The 21,016-nt window shown below is 33.7% G+C and overlaps 2 protein-coding genes across 2 annotated transcripts; one reads left to right on the top strand and one right to left on the bottom strand.

Annotated features, from left to right (window-relative positions):
* The first annotated feature begins 6,385 nt into the window (after positions 1-6,385).
* Positions 6,386-7,266, top strand: LOC125834542 (uncharacterized). Its single transcript, XM_049513671.1, has one exon. The coding sequence runs from the start codon at positions 6,470-6,472 to the stop codon at positions 7,115-7,117; it is 648 nt and encodes a 215-aa protein (XP_049369628.1). The 5' UTR covers positions 6,386-6,469; the 3' UTR covers positions 7,118-7,266.
* Positions 7,267-7,591: 325 nt separating this feature from the next.
* On the bottom strand, positions 7,592-8,017 carry LOC125834538 (probable pectate lyase P59). Its single transcript, XM_049513666.1, has 2 exons — positions 7,785-8,017; positions 7,592-7,684 (listed from the first exon to the last, which is right to left on the bottom strand). The coding sequence occupies exons 1-2, from the start codon at positions 7,988-7,990 to the stop codon at positions 7,639-7,641; spliced, it is 252 nt and encodes an 83-aa protein (XP_049369623.1). The 5' UTR covers positions 7,991-8,017; the 3' UTR covers positions 7,592-7,638.
* Positions 8,018-21,016: the final 12,999 nt, after the last annotated feature.

The raw sequence follows: 21,016 nt of genomic DNA, 5'->3' as shown, positions 1-21,016 counted from the left end.
TATTTTTTTAATTTATTTTTTATTTTTTATTTTTATTATTGTAAAATATTTTACTAATTTTTATTTTATATTATTTATATTTCATTTCCTTCTTATTTTTAACATTTACTTCATGTGCTTCCATGCAATTTTTATATCATCTATTTTTGGCCTAACCCATTGATGGCCACCTAAAGTTGACACAAATTTTTACTTAGACACTTTAGCTAGGCTTTGTTCATTCTAGACACTTCATGTCATGTCTCGTGTGTCAGTTTGACACTTTTTGCCGACATGACATAGTGAGTGAGGTACACTCACTACCAACGCGTGAAAAGTTTATCTAATTCATTTTTATTTTATTCTTTTAGTCTTTGCCCACATTTTTTAACCACCTTCTCCCAAAACTTTAATTCCTTCCTCGGAGAAGTACATTTGATGGTATTAATTAGTTAAAACAAAAACAACCAACATTATAAATAGTAGATCAAGTTATAATTAATTTGATTTATGAAAAAACATAGAAATAGTAGAGAAAAACAATTGAGAAAGATTAAACGAGAGTTTTGCATCTTAAGTGAAGAACTAATCATAAACTTGAAAGAAAGGATTTCACTGAGAAAACAGTTTAGGTGGCGGAGATGAGGGAGTTCGGGTGGTGGGGCTGGTGGGGGAAGATGATTTGGATGGGGGAGGGGTTTGGGGATCGGGGGTGGGGGTGGGGGGTGCTGAAGAAGATAATCTATGATAGGCTTTTTTTAAAAAAAATTATTTTAAGATTTAAAAATGACACATGTCATTGAGTGATTGACCATTTTTTTCTATACAAAATTCATTTATTTAAAAATTATTTTTGACATATATGCCACATGTCTTTATTTAATTTATCACTTTGACATGTCATCAGCGAGTGTGTTACACACACCTTACACATTTGGGTAATTGTCAAAAAAGTGTCAAAAAGACATAACGGGGAATGACATGAAGTGTCTAAAATGAACAAAACCTAGTTAAAGTGTCTAAGTGAAAATTTGTGGCCACTGATGGATTAGGCCTCTATTTTTTTACATCATGTATATTTTTGAAAGGCTTAACTCATTGGTGGCCCCCTAAAGTTGGCATCATATTTTACTTAGACACCTTAACTGGATGATGTTCATTTTAGACACTTTATGTAGGGTTTCGCTATGTCATTTTGGCATCTTTATAGGTACAAGCCTTAGTTGTGGTGTTTAAATGAATTATGCGGACAACTTTAAGAGGCCGCAGATGACTTAAGCATTTTGTTGATATTAAAAAAAGGGTCTAACCCATTGGTGGCCCCCAAAAATTGGCACCAATTTTCACTTAGACACATTAACTAAGTTTTGTTCATTTTAGACACCTTATGTCATATTGCATTGTGTTATTTTAACATTTTTTAACAATCAGTCAAATATATAAGGTGTGTGTAACACACTCGTCGATACGTGTCAAAGTGGCAAATTAAATAAAAACATGTGGCATATATATTAAAAATAATTTTTAAATAATGATATTTTAGTAGAATGAAGAAGTAGTCAATGACTAAATGACATGTGGAATTTTTTACACAAAAAAATTAAATAAAATAAAATAACCCAACCCCACCAAAGTCATTTTCTCCGCCCCAGCCACCCATATCGTCTTCTCTGCTATTCCCCCACTCACCCATTGTCTTCTCCACCTCTGCCCACTCTAACCCCAACTTTTTCCCCACCCACATCATCTTCTCCACCCCTCTCCCACCCCACCCATCGTCTTTTTCAAGATTTTCAGCTGCCCTTCTTAATTGCAACATCATGAATTGTGGCCCTTCTAATGGGTTGAATTTTTTTTTTTTTGTGAAATCTCTTCGTGTTGAAATTCATTTTTTGTCAGTAGCATCATCAAAACTATTTCTCCAAGGAAGGAGTTCAAGTTTTGAGAGATGGTGGCTGAAAAATGAAGAAGAAAATGAAAAAAAATAAAATAAAAATGATTTAATGAGCCTTTCATGCGCTGGTATTGAGTGTATTTACACTCACTATGCCATGTCAGTACAAAGTGTCAAAATGACACAACGGGACATGACATGAGGTGTCTAAAATGAACAAAGCTTAGTTAATGTATCTAAGTGAAAATTGGTGCCAACTTTAAGTGGCCACCGATATGTTAGTCAAAATGACACACCAACACTTTACATGAGGTGTCTAAAATGAACAACGCACAGTTAAGGTGTCTAAGTGAAACATCGTGCCAACTTTTTTAGGGGGTGACGGATGGATTAAGCCTTTTTGAAAATATAAGCACGAGTCATGACATCAATATATAAGCATATTATCACATGAGTTTCATTCACAACTTTAATATAAACATATTTATCTATTTTAGTAGAAGAATAATTATGGTTTATTAAGCCTTGATCGAATTTATCATACCATTATTTAGAAGCTTGTTAAAAGGCTAAAAAATAAATTCATTAATGTATAAATTTTATTTTCTTGTTCAAGAATAATAGATTCCTCTTATTGAATCATATAGATCTCTTTTTTTAAATAACTATTTTAAAAAGTTATTTTAGTATTTATTTAATGGATAAAAAGTTTATAAATAGAGAATAATACAATGAAAAATAAAAACAATTTTCTTTTTAATCACTAATAAAAACACAAATAATCAATAATTTTGACAAATGAAATTTAAAAGATTTACTAATTTAGAATGTATAAAGAAAGAAGTGATTAATTAAATGGACAAGTAAATGACATTGTTACCCCTGGGTTTTAGGAGAAAGGGCTAAACTGGTTTTGGGATTCATACGCAAGGGTTATTCGAACAGTCTGCAATTGCCGCTGCCATCGATTCGTCAACTCAAAACTCAAGGTCAGTCACTCCAAAATAGTTTGGGTTTATCAAATCCAATATTCATCTTTTCTTCTCAATTTTGGGTATTCATGGAGGTTTCTTCAAACTTTGATTTGTCATTTTGCGGATTCTGTGTTTCATTTCGACCACCGGTTATTGAAGTGGTGGACACTGCATTGTCAGTCCTTGCCGTACAATCTGTAGCTTAGGAACTACGGATAATGAGCCCTAGCGGTAATCTATGCTTCTTTATTTGGGCTGGACCTATTCAAAATTAATAGGGAAGTGCACATATAACTGATTTCAGGACCCTTAAACTTCTGATGTTAGGTTATGGGCAAAGTTCCAACTTTAGACATGTTTGAAATTACATAGCTTTTTTCGTCTCAAGTTTGGACTTAATTAGGCTTGATGGGAAATGTTTGTGTTTAACTTAGACATATTTGATCAAATGGATATCAGTTGGAGATAACTTTTGGTTAAGCTTGCTTTAATATACTTCTGTTCATTAAGATTGGTGTTTCTATTCATCATTAGTAATAAGTTATATAGATATATGTGGTGAACACCCATGATACATGTTATTAGTAAAGATACCTGTTGAAATGATTCATGTTCCTTTATGTTAATTTGCATGGATTCTTTTTGTTTTACTCTTTTGGCCTTTCCTTTGTTCATTGTCTACAACATCTTCAAACCTAGGAATACATACTCTTTTTATTTTCCGAGGTAAAGTGACTGCCTTTTACTAGGACATTTGATTCTTCTCTCTTGCAGCTACGGACAAAGAGCTCAGTGGGTGTTTGAACACCCATGGCCTTTAAATTGTGGGTCTGCTGTTGTCATCCTAATTTATTACTTTTGAATGTTTGGCAGGGAAGCTTCCCTTTGTACGCCACTTGAATTTGAATTACTCAAACTAACAGGGAAACATCAAAGTGGATTTAGGATATTGTTAGACTATATTTATAGTAGTTCAAATTAGTGGCCTTCTGGATACATAATAGAAAACCATTCACATTAATTACCTCCATTATAGATGATGAAAGATTGTCTTTTAGGGCAAAAGAGAAAAAGCCTCCATCTCCGGTTCTAATGTTGTCTTTCTTCTTCTTTAGCGGATGTGACGTGATTACAAGTAGAATTGGAAAGATTGAGCTAGCCTAAAGAGAAATGAATTGAGAATCGCTCTTGAACAACTTTGCCTATTGATATTGAAAACACTGATTGAGAAAAGAGGGAGAAGTTTGTATTGATTGACTTTCTGAATGATTACAATCAACAGGAACTAACACATATATGAAATCTGCGTAATAGAAAAGAATAAGAAAACAGTTATAACTAACTCTAAGTGTTTTAACAACCTAACGGCCGGACCTCTCACGTGAAGCTCACGTGAGGTTTATAACAACAACTAGCTAACTTCTTCTACAAAATCCAAATTGAGAAAGACACATTAGGATCATATCAACTACCCGCCTTGTACTCAAGGATTGAAGTGAGGGAACTGTTGACTGAAAGAGGGATAGTCCTCCCAAGTACTGTCCTTATCAGCAGTACTAAACCATTGATCAGAAGCTGAGTAGTTGCCTTTTCATGCTTCTGGATCAATCTTCTATCCAACACTACTTCAGGCTCCGAAAGGATAGGACCAACTTCAGTTTGAACAACATGCAGGGTCACAAAAGCAATATGAGATCCTAACTTTCTTTTCAACTGGGAAATGTGAAAATTGGGGTGGATCTTGGAGGCAATAGGTAACTCTTAAGTGTAAGCAATAGCTCCGACCCTGGCTAAGATCTTAAAAGGTCCCAAAGGACATGGCTAAAAGCTTGTGATAAGCATGAGACCTCAAGGATAATAGCCCGTAAGATTGAAATTTGATGTAGACCTAATCACCAACACTACAGGATCTGTCAGTCCTCCCCTTTATCAGCCAACAACTTCATTTTACTCTAGGATCTCTCAAGGTGGAACTTAATGGTCCTCAATGTGGCTTCTCTTGTCTGCTACCTCCTATCAACCAAATCCAGTTAGGAATCAACATGTAAGGAAGCAATGAGGGTGGCTGTTGGCCATAAACTGCTTCATAAAAGGGCATATGCATAGAGGAGTGGTAAGAAGTATTATACCACAATTCATCTAAGGATAACCATCGTGGCCACTCCTTAGGCATCTCAAAGGTCATGCACCTCAGAAAACATTTAAGCATCTATTGACTGCCTGAGTTTGATCATATTGGCATCAGTCGGAAATAATTGGTTAAGCTTGCTTTTATATACTTCTGTCATTGTGTCGTCATTAAGATTGGCGTTTCTCATGATCATTAGTGATAAGTTATAGATATATGTGGTTAGCGCCCATGATACAGGTCATTAGTAAATATACCTGTCAAAATGATTCAAGTTCCTTTTCTTAATTCACACGGATTCTTTTTATTTTACCCTTTTGGCCTTTTCTTTGTTCATCGTCTACAACACACCTGACATCTTCTCACCTAAGAATACATGCTTATTTTTTTTTTCACAAGGTAAAGTGACGGCCTTTCACTAGGACATTTGGTTCGTCTCTCTTGCAGCTAGGACGAACCCCATAGAGCTGAGCGGGTGTTTGAGCACCCATGGCTTTAAATTGTGGGTCTGCTGTTGTTTGCAAGTTACACTTTTTTATGACTTAGATAGGTTGTTGTAGAGAGCATGGCTATAAAAAAGACAAAGGTATTGCAATTGCACAAAAGAAAATACTTTTTGTTTTGTTCTCAACAATAAAAAATAAGTGTATTGTTAATCTCCTCAGGTTTAATGAAGCTCCAAATTTTATATTTTTGCTGTCCATTAGACAATTGGTAATATATGTAGGGAGTCTGGACTTAAGCAAATGCTGTATTAGTTTAAGGGAGTTTTTCAGAAACTTATTCTATATGATTGACTTAATGTTTGGGTGTGATTCTGTCGGTAAAATTGGCATGTACACTGTGCAGAGGATAACTTCCAGTGTAACATATACAGTGATGCTCTTGTCAACTTGTTACACTTGTGCATTTGTTAACACTAAACACTTATTAGTGTAAGAAGCTTTAGTTGTGCATATTGCATAACATATACAGTTATGCACCTGTTAACTTGCCTCTAATTCATGGCTGAAACTTTTTGTTTGTGTTCTTTTTTATCCTAAGTGCTCTATATAATCTGGAAGTGGAAGTAGAGCTTCCACTATTTCTGGTAAAAGCTTCAGTTGTGTGTAATGTTTACAGTTATACACTTGTACACTTGCTTCTCATTCATACCTGAAACTTTTTATTTGTTCTTTTTTATTATACCTGTTCCTGTATAATTAGGAAGTGGAATTAGAGCTTTCATCTTCTTCTTCTTGATATAGCCTCTTTTATCTATAAAATAGTTATAGTTGTGCTTAATATATACACTTGTAAACTTGCTTCTCATTCACACCTGAAACTTTTTATTTGTCTTTTTTATTCCAAGTGCTGTCACTACATTGTTTGGAAATGTAACTAGAGTTCCATATGACCTTATTGTTGGTTTTTGCAGGTTGTTGATTGAGCTTTCAGAAGGATCAGTAGATGGTTACTTTCTAGTCCAGTTCCCTGTGCAGTAGAATTTTGGAAATGAGTTTGATTTCACGACTGAGGCATCATTTGCCTTGTGCACTCTTGAGACAATCTGTTCAATCCAATGTGGTTAACTCCCATTTTGTTACCTCAACTGTCTTTACTCGACACTTTGGTCAGCCTGCTAGGAAAGAGGAAGAAGAGGAGGAAGAAGTAGAGATTGACCAGAGAAAGCTTCCAGCTGATTATGATCCTGCAAATTTTGATCCTACGGAGCATCGCAGTCCTCCATCGGATAGGGTATGGAAGCTTGTGGATGAAGTTTCGGGACTTACCTTGGTTGAAGTTTCAGAACTGTCTTCCATTCTTATGAAGAAGTTGGGTATGACCGAGCAACCAATGGTTGGGGTTATGAAGGCAGGGGCAGCTGGATTGGCAGCAGCAGCTATGAAGGGACCAGAAGCAGCTAAGGAGGAAAAGAAACCAGAGAAAACTGTTTTTGAACTTAAACTGGAGTCATATGAGCCTGCTCAAAAGATAAAGATAATCAAAGAAGTCCGAAGTTTTACTGATTTGGGACTCAAGGAAGCAAAGGACTTAGTTGAGAAAACTCCAGCTGTTTTCAAGAAGGGAGTGCCAAAGGAAGAAGCAGAACAAATAATTGAGAAAATGAAAGCTGTTGGAGCAAAAGTTGTTATGGAATGACCATGAACAAAATATCTTCTCTGAAATCAGGTTCATCCAAAAGTATTTTGGAACTAGATTATGCTTCATTCAGCTATGCAGTTTTGTAGTCTACTTTTCATTCCTTTTCCAAAACCACTCGGTGTGGCTCACGAATAAGTTTGTCCATCGTGTTTAATTGACATGCTTAGCTGAAGATGAACACGACTTAGTTGTAGTCTACTCTTCTTTGATTCTACCGTGGGATTAATGATTCTTTTCTCATGGGTAGTTGATTTGGAAGGTATTGTGTTTGGTTGCATCTAATATACACGAGAGACATGGACTTTTCTCTCTTGTTTCAATATGTTGTTTGCAGAATCCTTATGCTCGACTTTATTCCTTATGAACAGTAGTGATTCTTAAATCATTTGAACTTGCATCTTTTACAAAGGTGAGATTATATTATTTTCTCAATGAGGGCATTTTTACAGTAAACACAAAAACCAAATTAGATAATTTCTAGAAGAATTCCATTTTCTTACATGATGAAAGCATTTTTCTCATATCATCTCCCTCAGATACCTCCTCGTGCCATTAAAGAGAGTTCTGCAATATTACACAAAAACCAATGTTAACTATTATTATTATTATATTTTTAAAAATGAAAATATTAAAGATAAAAAAAAATGGTCATAAAAGCATTTACTCTCCAACTTCCTTGTTGAATGTTTGTGTAAGTTGCTCAGGATTTTCATTGTAAGCAGCAAGAGAAGACTGGAGGGCTTCTTCAGCTCTCTTTTCCAAATAAGGGTCAAAGTCACCAATGTTGGCATGCAATTTTGGGATTAAAGATGCAAATAACACAACTGAAAAGAGAAATATAACTGAGTAATTACATCTAAGAGAGGCCATTGTTTTCCTTTTTCCTTCACAACAGCTATCTCTCTTTTTTTCTTTATTTTTTGCAGAAATGATGTTTTTTTTTATATATACAAAAGGATACAATGATAGGGAGTAACTTAAGGGGAACAACGGATAACTAAATAATAAAAAATTGAGGTTGACACCAACGGTTTACCTAATTTATTACTACTTGTGAATGTTTGGCAAGGAAGATTTTTCGTGAATCTGAATAACTCGAACTAATAGAAAAACAACAAAGAGGATTTAGGATATTGTTAAACTATATTTATAGTTGTTCAAATCAGTGGCCTTCCGGATATATAATAGAAAATCACTTTAATTAATGAGAAAATTTTCAAAACTACAATATTTTAGCATCTAATAGGATTCCTTGTCAACACTTTCAATATTTATTTAAAATGTCAATATTTTGGTTTGTCATAATGCTGATTGGAGAGAATCATAGTAGAAAACATTTCAAAAAAGTAAAAATGTTTCCCTTAGTTTTTTATCCTTACTTGTTTGAACTTTTTTAAATATGATTTTATCTGAAATGTATTCGGATGAACTTCTTTAAATATGATTTTGTATGTCATTATTTTAAAAGTAAAAAATCACACCATATACACATTTAAGAGACAATATTACGGGTTTTAAACATGCTCTTAAAAAATTCTTACTTATAACAGTTTATGTACGAGTTATAACACATCAATTAAATTTAAGTTTATTTAAAAATCAATTACAATTTAATTTAATAAATGATTAATCTCTTTATATTTTTATATTATTAATTATTAATTTAATTTGATTGCAGTTCCTTTTTTAAAACAGAAATTATCAGTTACACAAATTTAGGAATTTACATTGATTAGAGTTCCTTGATTACCGTTACACTCCAAACCTCCCATACGTTAATCCCACCCCCTTCCCACGCCTATCCAACACTACACGCCACCACCCCACTACCCCACAATCACAATCGTCCCTCTCGTCTTTCTCACCACCCCACTACCACACATTCACAATTGTCCCTCCCATCTTTCTCACCACCCCACTACCCCAACTTCACAATCGTCCCTCTCATTCCGTTTCTCATCATCACCATCATGTCGAAGAAAATCATTGTACCGCCTCGAAAGAGTCCTCGATTAGTTGAAGGAACTTCTACGGATGAAGTACATGCTCCAACTTTCAACAAATTGACTCAAACCCCGTCGCCAAAAAATGTCGAAACTCCGGCAAAGGGTGGTAAACTGCCACAATGATACCATTTTTTTTACGAGCACGAGATTTTATGGTAAAAGGCTTGATTTGTATGCCAATGAACTCTCCAAATATGTTGACAAGTCTCAATCCGACCCACTTGAAGTCAAGCATATGATGCATGTGCCTTAACAAGAAGATAGTTCCAAGTATGTATTTCTATATTGATTTCATCAGAAAAGTTAACTTAATTTATTTCTTAAAATGATTTTTCTTTTAAATTTTTTTCGGTGATTGTGGTTTGTACACATGTCTATTTGCTAAATATATCAGTAATGGTGTTTTTGATATGTGTTATGTTGATATCGATGCAAAGTACCATCGTCAAAGATATGCCACAAGCATATGGCATTATGGAAAAATAAAGAATGAGGATGATGCGATCAGTGAGAGTGAAGTAACTGGTACGGTTGCTAGCAAATTTGGTGACCTCGCATAGCAAAAGAACATGCTCCGGATACCAGCAATTATCCTACACCAAGACCACTGAAAAGAAATTTGAGATAGTTGATTGTACCTTCTACATTTTAGAATTACATGTTCTTTTAACTTTTGGACAATATTTTTGTGTTTCAGTATTTGATGATATATAATATCCACCGTTTTATTTCAATCAAATACCATCTACATATGAATTACTGATTGACTATTATAATTTCAGGATACTAGTAATATACAGACTACATACCATTTGGATACACCATTTGGAAGATATATTACACATTGAGTATAACTGTTTTCGGGATGACAGTTATATACAAACTGCATACCAATTGGATTCAACATTTAGACTTACTGATATTACTCTGTATTACTAACTAGAAACAAAAAGAATACCAATTTTTATAGTTTATTAACCAACTTTGTCTTATAATTGATATCCAAACTGTACACTTATGGCATCCAAATTCATTCATGATTGATTTTTTTTACTTCATATTCTAACACAAAAAATAAAAAGATAAGAAATGAATGAAGTTGGTATCCAACCTGTATAAATACCTTGAAGATGTGATTATGCCAATGTATAATAGTGATCATTGTATTTTGTAACAACCTCAATTACATCTTGTTTTATATTTATTCAAGTTGGACACCTAATGGATACCAAATTATTACTAATTGTAAATTATATTCTCTTAACAAGCATGTATTAAGTACTTTAAAGATGTATGAAATTGGTATACAATTTGTATATATACTGAAAGAAATGAATATGACAATCTAAAACAACGATCATTAACTTTTGCACCAACATTAATTACATCTTGTTTTATTTTGATTTAGAGTAGAACATCAGTTGGATACCAAAGTAATACTCATGTAAACTTACATTAAATAATATCAACTACTATTAGGATACCAAATGCATACCATAATTACCTTATATAATTATCACTAATATGAACACTATCTTATATATTAAACTGGAATGAATTTTATTTCCAACAGTATGCAATTTGTATGATTAATGAATGAATTTTATATAAAACATGAACAATATATTAAACACTTAGTTGTAATGCATTTCATACCAATTCTGTTTCATATCAAAACAAAACATGAGTCTTAAAAGACAAAATAAAATAAAAAAATTATATAGTTCTAAACAACAATTACAGAATCTTGATTATCCATTGGTATATTCTTCAAAGTTATGCACAATGGATATTTCGTAAAAAAATCTACATTAGCTTTCTTTTTATCTAAAAAAATCCGTTCACCAACATCATTGTGGATACTAATAGGTGACATCGATCACTAACTATATATTTTATCTCTATATCATTAATATTAACATCTATCATAAGTTGCGATTTTATCACACTTACTAGACCACTATACAGACTAGAAGATTTATAGATAATCCCTGACAGCTTAAAATCAACACATTTCCCTGTTTCATTAAAAAAAATAACAGTTAGTCTTACATAATACAAAACAATTATAAATATGTTGTATTTATATTAACTTTTCATACCAAAGATAATACAAATTTAATCCGCAACTTCATTCTACTCACACAAAAATTACACACACTCGTCATTACTTATTCATACAAATATCATTCAGACAGTATAACAAAATTCATACCATAAAACAGATTTCATAAAAAAATAACATTTCACATTTCATACCAACTTAATACACATTCCATACAAATAATCATAGTTCTTACTCATTTTTTTACACAATGCTGATTAATTTTTCATACCAATTTCATTCTACTCACACAAAATTACACACAATCGTCATTACTTATTCATACAAATATCATTTCAAACAGTATAATAAATTCATACCATAAAACACATTATATAAAAAAAACATTTTACATTTCATACCGACTTAATACACTTTTCATAGAAATCATTATACTTCTTACTCATATTTTTTACACAAAAATAAATACATTTTCATACCAATATCATTCCAGTTACTCTACCAAATTCATTTCAGCTTATACATTTTATTTATATTTTCAGGAAAAAAAAACAGTAATTCATATATTAATTTAAATCTGCATATTGAATCCATCTCATTATTATTATTATCAAATTGACTAAAGAAATTCCAGTTTCATAACAATGTTACAACAAATTTCATAAATTTTTTCCCACAAATTTCATAACTTTACAACGATAAAACTATTAATATTCTACACATTTATAATCAAATCATTCATATATTAAGTCAATTTCGCACGAAATCATGGTATAGTCAGTATAGAAAATAACCAAAAAAAAAAAACGTACCAACAAAATCATAGAATGTCATTAATTACAGTTTCACATAAATTAGTATGTATTATGAACTAAATGAATGGTTTATACAAAAAACATCATAACTTAAATATAGTATACATAAATAAAATTACAAAATGTGATTTACAGTTTCATTGCTATTTTTTTTTATTTTTTTTACATTTTAGTAATATACAAATACAAACAATAAATCATATACAATACTAACCTGAAGGATCCCATCTTCCATCATGTTTAATTAATATAGATAAGGAGTCGTCCATCACAACAAAATGAAAAATTTTTGAACAAAAAAAAAACTGAATTTACTCGTCAATGGCAAGAATTTTGAAAAAAAAACGAAGAGAGAGAAACGTTGAAGAAAATGGATAAAATTAGATTTTTTATTAATTTCAACAAATTAGAGTGAATTAAGAAAGATAAATATTCCTAATCAGTTTGAATCTCCTTAATTTATGCTAATTAAAAATTATCATCAATCAATTCAAATTTAATTAATACTCCTACTTCTATTTTTTTGCTTTTTTGTAATCAAAATTATTTTATTTTTCTTTTTTATCTCTTTATTTTTCTCAAAACAGATTTTTACAATTACTTAAAAAATCCTTTTTTTAAAAATAAAATGTTACAACTTGAAAGCTATATTCTACTACTACAACTTGAAAATATTAGTCTAATATTTGTCATTTATAAAATTTTCACATTTTAAAATGTAATTGAAATATAAATTGCGAGTGACATACAATAATGACTACATAATAATAAAGTAATACAAATTTGTTGGCATTCAAATTGAGAATGGAATACAAACTGAGCACGATAAATACTCATTTCAATTGAAAAGATAGACCATACAATTCAAAACTTGATTGTATACCATTAAGACGAATTCAAATCTAAATACAAACTACCTGGTATATAAAGTGATATTGAAAATACAAAATGAGCCAAATAAAATACAAAATCTATTTTACTAATGCAATTAGTATGAATACGTATATAAATTATATTTTGGTTATTTAGAATTGAAAATGAATATAAAATTAAATCTAAATACAAACTATCTGGTGTACAAAGTGATATTGAAAATACAAAATGAGCAAAATAAAGTACAAAAGTGATATTGAAAATACAAAATGAGCAAAATAAAGTACAAAATATGTTTTCCTGATGCAATCAGGATGAGTACCTATATAACATAAACAAACTGTATTTTGGTTATTTAGAATTGAGAATGAATACGAAATCAAATATAAATACAAAACTTGATGGTATACCATTAGGATGAATACAAAATCAAATCAAAATACAAACTATTTGGTATACAAAGTGATATTGTAAATACAAAATAAGCAAAATAAAATAAAAAATTTGTTTTACATATGCAATTAGGATGAATACCTAAATAATGAATACATAAATAAACTATATTTTGGTTATTTAGAATTGAGAATGAATGGACAATTTAGAACTTCGATCCGACAATCTATTCATCAAATTCTATGGATTCGAGTCTTCTCGAAACCATCCATAAAGCGGCGGCGCAGATTTGAAACCCGACAGGAAAGCAGCCTGAGCCCGATAAGCAGAGAAGTGTTAGAGTCTTTTCAAAAGTCTTTTACAAATGTTTTTAAACTTGTTTTAAGACTCGAGCTTTGAGTTGAGTAAGAGTAAAAAAGAAGTTCATTTCTTCAAAATAGTATATGGGAACTAAGTATTCCCAAAGAGTAAATGTTTTCACATTTAAGCAAGAAAGCCTTTGAGCTAGTTTTTGAGTAATTATCTCAAACCACAGAAAGAGTTATGTTTTTAAACATATGAGCTGAGTATATTTTGGGAGTAGTATTGAACACCGATATGGGGACGAGTTCATAATAACTCAAGTCTCCATAAACCATGTAGTCAACGTGGGTAGAAAGGGTCATACTTTTTAGATGATTCCTTAATGCTTTTTAGCATAGACTAGTGGATCCACTTAGTTGAGGCGTTCTATATTTTGGCAAGTTATAGGACAATTCTTGCAGTGTGGGCGAGACACTGTATCATCATATAGCTCATAGTGATGGTTGCCGGTTAGAGAATCTCCCAAACAGAGTTTATTTTTGTATTATTATATACAACTGAGATATTATGGTATTTTCAATACTTTGAGATGTTATCTATTGTTTTAAATGCTCTATATAAACTGCATCTCTACTATTTTTTTATTTCTGCATTGAGTTAAGTATCCATAAGTTGAGTAAGGCTGAGGTAAGTGTTTCTTTCAGATTTCAGTTCAAGCTTATGTCATGTTTAGTTTTCCCCTCGCATGCTCGTACATTCAATGTACTGATGCCATTTGGCCTGCATCTTTTATGATGCAGATACAAGTAACCATGATCAACATCCAGCGCTTCGTTGATCTAGTTGAGCATTTCAGAGTCATTTGGTGAGTCTCCTTGCTTTCCAGAGGATCCCTTTTATTGATTTAGTACTTCAGTTGTTAGGATGATTGGGGGTCTTGTCCCGACATCCTTCATAGTATTAGAGGCTTCATAGACAGTTAGACACTAGTAGCTCATTAGTCTTATTCATTTCAGTTGTTTGATTATAAGACTTGAGTTGCCTGTATGGCCAGTTGAATGTTTTCATTTATACATTCTAAGTTTGATTCATAAATTTATCTCTTGATTTATCCGGAGGTTCAGTAAAGTCTTCCGCTGAGTAGTAAGCCAGGTCAAAGGTTCTCTTGGGCCAGCAATGGTTCTCGAGCGTCAGTCCCGCCCAGGGTGTAGGCTCGGGGCGTGACAAATAGCATAGTAAATTAGTTGTTTTAGGATACATTATATTTACTAAAATAATGACATTATGATATTTTTAATAATTATTTTAAAGTGTAGATGTTTTTAATAATTATGTTAGGAATTTTGACTAGTTTGCTAATTTATTTTCAAAAGAACAACATTTTAGCATTTAATAGGACCTCTTAGCTACACTTTCAATATTGATTGAAATTAGCTATATTTTGATTTGCTATGGGGCTGATTTATGTATTTTTTATTTGGTTTAACTTAATAGAATACAACTAAGAAATAACAAATTAGAGAAAATCAGGAGAGAGATTCTTTCAAATAAGGTAAATAGTGTTAAAAATATATCATTACTTATGTTACAAATTAGGAGACAAAAATGGGCGACAATTTGCGATTACATAGTTTACAAAACTTCTTTCGTCTTCCTCATCCTCCATTAGCGACTTTCAATTCTTCATTGACGATCCTCCTTCTTCGTAGAAGGAAAGACGATTGATTAGGGGTTTTGAAGATAAAAAGGAGATCAATATCAGTGAAGAAGATTCTTTATCTTCTTCCTCAAACTCAATTAGCAACCGATAATTGTCCTTGAATTGAATTTGCCATTGATAATCATCTTTCTTCCTTGAATTCAATTTAATTCATCAGTTTTTTGCTAGAAATTTAGAGATCGACATCGGTGAAGTTTTTATTGAACACAAAGTTAGAGTAGTGGGAGGTAATCGACTGAAAAAACTCATAGAGTAATTTATTAATCGACAGAATTGTATTCACAATAATTTGATGTTCAGAAAGTTGTTTTTCTTCATAGAGTAATTGTATTTTATTAAGAACATTGTAATTCTTTAGTAGTTTGTATTCATTCCAATACGTATGACAACTGAATTGTGTATTTGTATCTTTTTTTCAAAATGTCAGTTTAGATGGGGAAATGGTTAACTAGATGAATAGAAATTATGAAATTGAAATTGTATTTGTTTTGAATTTCAATTGTATATTTTGGAATGTATTGGAATTTATATTCAGTTGGATCTGTGTATTTGTTTTTGTGTTCAGTTGGCATCCAGTTTTTGTATTCAGTTGGCATTCTAATACGTATGAAAATTAGAATGAATACAAATACAAATAACATATTTATTGGAATGTAATGTATTCATTCTAGTTTTCATGTTGTATTTTGTATAATGAAACTTGTATTTTTTTATTAGTTTGTATTTATTCCAATAGGTATGTCAAATGAATCTGTAGTTATTTAAGAAGCATATTTGTATCCATGTATTTTTTTCATAGTGTATTTATTTATTTTTGTAACACCCCAGAAACTTTTTGAGCTCAGACTTGAACCATCCTTCGTTGTGAGTAAGATTTTATCGAGGAATTAAAATTTTTTAAGTGTTAATTTCACTAGATGTAGCACCTTGAGTTCGAAAAAGAACTAAATTGGAAATTGCAAAATCTGAAATTTTGCAAGTTATGCTTAAGTTATGAATTTTGGGTCAACTTGAAATGATCATAACTCCTAGAACAGGATGAGTTAGATGTGCTACAAGATACCGTAGGAAAGACCTTTGAAATATCTTTCCAACGCCGCCGAGTTTGCTAAGTTTCAAGGTCGGATGAGTGAGATATGACCTTTTGAAGTTAGGCTGTCCAGTTAAGAAAAGTCAAAACCGGAAATAGTAAGGGGTATTTTGGTCTTTTCCTCACAAAATCAGATTTAATTCGTTTTTAGTAAGGTTTTAAGGGTCTAATCCTACTAGGTTCAATTTTATAATCCTAAATACGCCTAAGGTTTTAGTTGAAAGTTCAAGAAGAGAGTAGAGGAGAAAAGAGGAAAGGATGGAAGCGTTCGTCGAGATTCTTGCGTGTTGTTACGGATTTTCTCTATGGGTTTAATCCTTAAGAGGTATGTAAGCTTTCATAGTGTTGGGTTTGTTCACCCACACGCCAAACATGTTATTTTCAGCGCAAATTTCATTCTTGAAGTTGAAAGATTTGAGTTCTTGATGAGTTCTTGAAGTTCATTCTAAATCTTGTTGTGTTGGGTTTTTGATGATTTATTGAGATCAAAGTGAATGTTTTAAGGGATGTATTGAGTATATTAGAGTGTACTTATGTTAAGTAATTGATTCTAAGTGATTGGGGAAGAAACCGTTCGATTCTAGGCGAGTTAGGGTGAGAAAACGAGCAAAGAAATTCGTTGCATTTTCTGGGTTGGGGCTTGGCGTGTCGCGCCAGACAGAGCACCCCAAAGTAAGCTCTGAATCTTAGGTGCTGGCGATCTGCGCCACCCATAGCCCCTGGGTCGCCTGCTCCGTCCAGTTTACAATCGGTTGCTCCGTTTGAGTTCTTTCGAAAGGGTACCTTCACTCTTTTTCGATTCTAACTTGTCACGCCCCGAGCCTACACCTTGAGCGGGACCGGCACCCGGAGACCATTACTGGCTCCAAGCGAACCCTTGGTCTGGCTTTCTTAACTCAGCGGAAACCTAACTCACATGAATAACTCAATGCAAATGCAAGGTTACAAAACAACTTACTTATAAAATCTGGCCACAAAGGCAACTCGAATCTCAAAATAGGATATTTACATATATGCATAGATGAGAGACTTAAAACTAACTGACTAACTGTCTATGAAGCCTCTAAAATACTGAGAGGGGTGTTGGGACAGACCCCGCAACACCCTAATAAAACAAAACTAAGAACACAAAATAATTGAGTCCTCTGGAATGCAAGGAGGCTCACCACTGACTCTGGAGTGCTCAGCTGGATCAACGACGTACTGGATGCTGATCCTGGGTACCTGCGTCTGCATCATAAGACGATCCAGGCCAACTGGCATCAGTACATGGAATGTACGAGTATGCGAGATGGAAAGCTAAACAACCACTTAAGCTTGAAAAGAGTAAAAAGGAACTCTTACCTTGGCTCTGTACGACTCATGAATAACTGAACTCAATATATAAAGCAATAAGACACATGCAATATATAAGGTTTGTAAAACAGTATAAACAACTTAGCTTGTTAATGATAAAACAATAACAACTCAACTTTACTTGTATAAAAGTAATATAACTTATGTGGGAGATTCTTTAACCGACGACCACCACTATGAGCCCTAGTGATGATACAACGTTTTACCTCACGTTTCCCAAGGACCATCCTATACCTTGCCGTGATATAGGAAGCTAACTTTACTAAGTGGATCCACTAGCTTAACTTTCGTGATCATCTAAAAGGTATGACCCGAGAAATCCCATGTTGGCGCATGGTTCTTATGGAGAGTTGAGTTAATATGAACTCGTGTCCCTAATTCGGTGCTCAATACTACTCCCAAAAATACTTTGGCTCATAAGTGTCTTTAAACACATCTTTCTTTAACTTGAGATAATTAGTCAAAATCTAGCCCAAAGGCTCTTTTGGAATCGATGTTCCTTTCTTACTTAAATGTAAAAACATTTAGAAACTTCTTTGGGAAATACATAGTTCCCTAATAACTTTGGAGAAATGGACTCGACTTTATGCTCTTGACTTAACTTGAAACTTGAGACTCTTCACTTGGCTTGAAACTCTATACCCTTTACTTGACTTGAAACTCTATACCCTTTTACTTGACTTGAAACTCTATACCCTTAAAAATTTCCGGACGAAAATCCCTGCCAACTGCCCAACTTCCAAAGGGCATAACTCACTCATACGAACTCGGAATCGAGCAAACTCAGTGGAGTTGGAAAGGTCATTCCAAGGGCTTTCCAAACATATCTGGAAATACACCTAAATCATCCTGAGCCAGGATTTATGACTGTTTGAAGTTGACCAAAAACTCATTTTTTTTCCACACTTAACCAAATTTTCCAGATTCTGAACTTAGCCAAATTTCCAAATTTTGAATTTTTCCAAAAATGACTACTTCCAATTTCAAGCTTCTTCATATTCATTTTAAATTGTCGAATGTTACAATATCTCCCCCTTGGGAACATTCGTCCTCGAATGAGGTTACTCTTACAAGGCTAAGGGTGTAACATCAATTCAAACACCCAACAAGCAATCATGCAACAACAACAACATGCCCACTATAATTTTAAGAGCACTAAGAAGGAAATTAATACCTTGATCTGCGGATTCAAAGAGATATGGATATCTCTTCTTCAAGTCTTCTTCGGCTTCCCAAGTAGCTTCCTCAACAAATTGGTTCCTCCAAAGGACCTTGACTGAGGCTACATCCTTTGTTCTCAACCTACGAACTTGCCGATCTAAAAGTTGAACAGGAATCTCCTCATAAGATAAGTTATCCTTGATCCTAATACTTTCAGTTGGCAGGATCAATGAAGGATCGCCTATGCACTTCTTCAACATGGAGATGTGAAATACCGGATGGACCGCTGCTAGCTCCTGTGGTAGCTCCAACTCATAAGCTACATTGCCAACCCTCTTGACTATGCGATAAGGTCCAATATATCGGGGACTAAGTTTCCCCTGTTTACCAAACCTCATAACCCCCTTCATGGGTGAAACTTTCAAATATACCCAATCATCTACTTCAAACTCTAACGCCCTTCTCCTAACATCAATGTAGGATTTCTGGCGACTCTGTGCCATTTTCAACCTCTTTTGAATAACTTTCACTTTCTCCATAGCTTGGTGAACTAAATCTGGTCCTATTAACCCTGCTTCACCAACTTCAAACCATCCAATAGGAGATCTACATCTTCTCCCATAAAGAGCTTCATATGGAGCCATCTGGATGCTGGAGTGATAACTGTTGTTGTAGGCAAACTCAATGAGGGGTAAGTGATCATCCCAATTACCTTTGAAATCGATCACACAAGCCCTCAACATATCTTCTAAAGTCTGAATAGTGCGCTCTGCTTGCCCATCAGTCTGAGGATGAAAGGCAGTACTTAAGTTCACATTTGAACCCAAGCCTTTCTGAAAGGATTTCCAGAACTGTACAGTAAACTGTGCACCTCTATCTGAAATAATGGAGACTGGGGCTCCATGAAGTCTCACTATCTCTTGAATATACAACTTGGCATAATCTTCTGCTGAAAAGGTAGTCTTTACGGGTAGAAAATGAGCTGACTTTGTCATTCTGTCGACAATCACCCAAATAGAATCATGCTGTCTGCGAGACCTTGGAAACCCTGTGATGAAATCCATATTGATCATCTCCCACTTCCATTCCGGAAGTTCTATTCTCTGAGCCAAACCACCGAGCCTTTGGTGCTCGACTTTCACTTGTTGGCAATTTGGACACTTAGCAACAAACTCTGCAATGCCCTTTTTCATGCCATTCCACCAATAAACTTCTCGCAAATCACGATACATCTTGGTGGAACCCGGATGAATGGAATATCTGGAGCTATGAGCTTCCTCCATAATCTTCTCTTGGAGTCCATCTACCATAGGTACACACAATCTACCTTGATATCTCAATGCACCATCTCCCCCTTGTTCAAAAGCTAATACTCTTTGCTTCTGAACATTTGCCTTCAACTCAAGCAAAATGAGATCTTGATCTTGCTTCTCTTTCACTTCTGACATTAATGATGACTCGGCCCCATTCGCCACCGCTATTCCTCCTTCTACGGAATCTATAAGTTCGACTCCCAGGCATGCCAGTCTGTGCACATCTTTTGCTAACTCTCTCCTTCCTTCTTCAATATGGGCGGTGCTACCCATAGACAACCTGCTTAAAGAATCAGCAACAACGTTAGCCTTACCTGGGTGGTAAAGAATACTCAGGTCATAATCCTTGAGTAGTTCTAACCACCTCCTCTGTCTGAGATTAAGCTCTTTCTGAGTAAGCACATATTGAAGGCTCTTGTGATAAGTAAATACATCGACATGCACACCATACAAGTAATGACACCATATCTTCAAAGCAAATACTACAACAGCTAGCTCTAAGTCATGGGTTGGGTAGTTCTTCTCATGAACCTTCAACTGTCTGGAGGCATAAGCTATAACTTTGCCATTCTGCATTAAGACACAACCCAAACCAACTCTAGATGCATCACAATACACCACAAAACCTTGAGTACCTTCTGGTAGCATCAAAACTGGAGCAGTAATCAACCTCCTTTTCAATTCTTGAAAGCTTTTCTCACAAGCTTCAGACCATTGAAATTTCACTGTCTTCTGAGTCAACTTAGTCAAAGGAGATGCAATAGACGAGAACCCCTCAACAAACCTTCTATAATAGCCAGT

This window comes from Solanum verrucosum, unplaced genomic scaffold (assembly GCF_900185275.1).
Source record: "Solanum verrucosum unplaced genomic scaffold, falcon-dt-bn FXZP01000287.1, whole genome shotgun sequence".
NCBI classification, from domain to species: Eukaryota; Viridiplantae; Streptophyta; class Magnoliopsida; order Solanales; family Solanaceae; genus Solanum; species Solanum verrucosum.
The sequence above is the reverse complement of the archived record's forward strand: the minus strand, read 5'-3'. Positions and strand labels throughout refer to the sequence as shown.

Excerpts from the sequence above, each read along its gene's own strand:
- LOC125834542 (XM_049513671.1), top strand. The coding sequence starts at position 6,470 with ATGAGTTTGATTTCACGACTGAGGCATCATTTGCCTTGTGCACTCTTG.
- LOC125834538 (XM_049513666.1), bottom strand. The coding sequence starts at position 7,990 with ATGGCCTCTCTTAGATGTAATTACTCAGTTATATTTCTCTTTTCAGTT. Across the intron at positions 7,685-7,784 it reads TTCAACAAGGAAGTTGGAGA|AACTCTCTTTAATGGCACGA; the intron begins GTAAATGCTTTT and ends GTAATATTGCAG.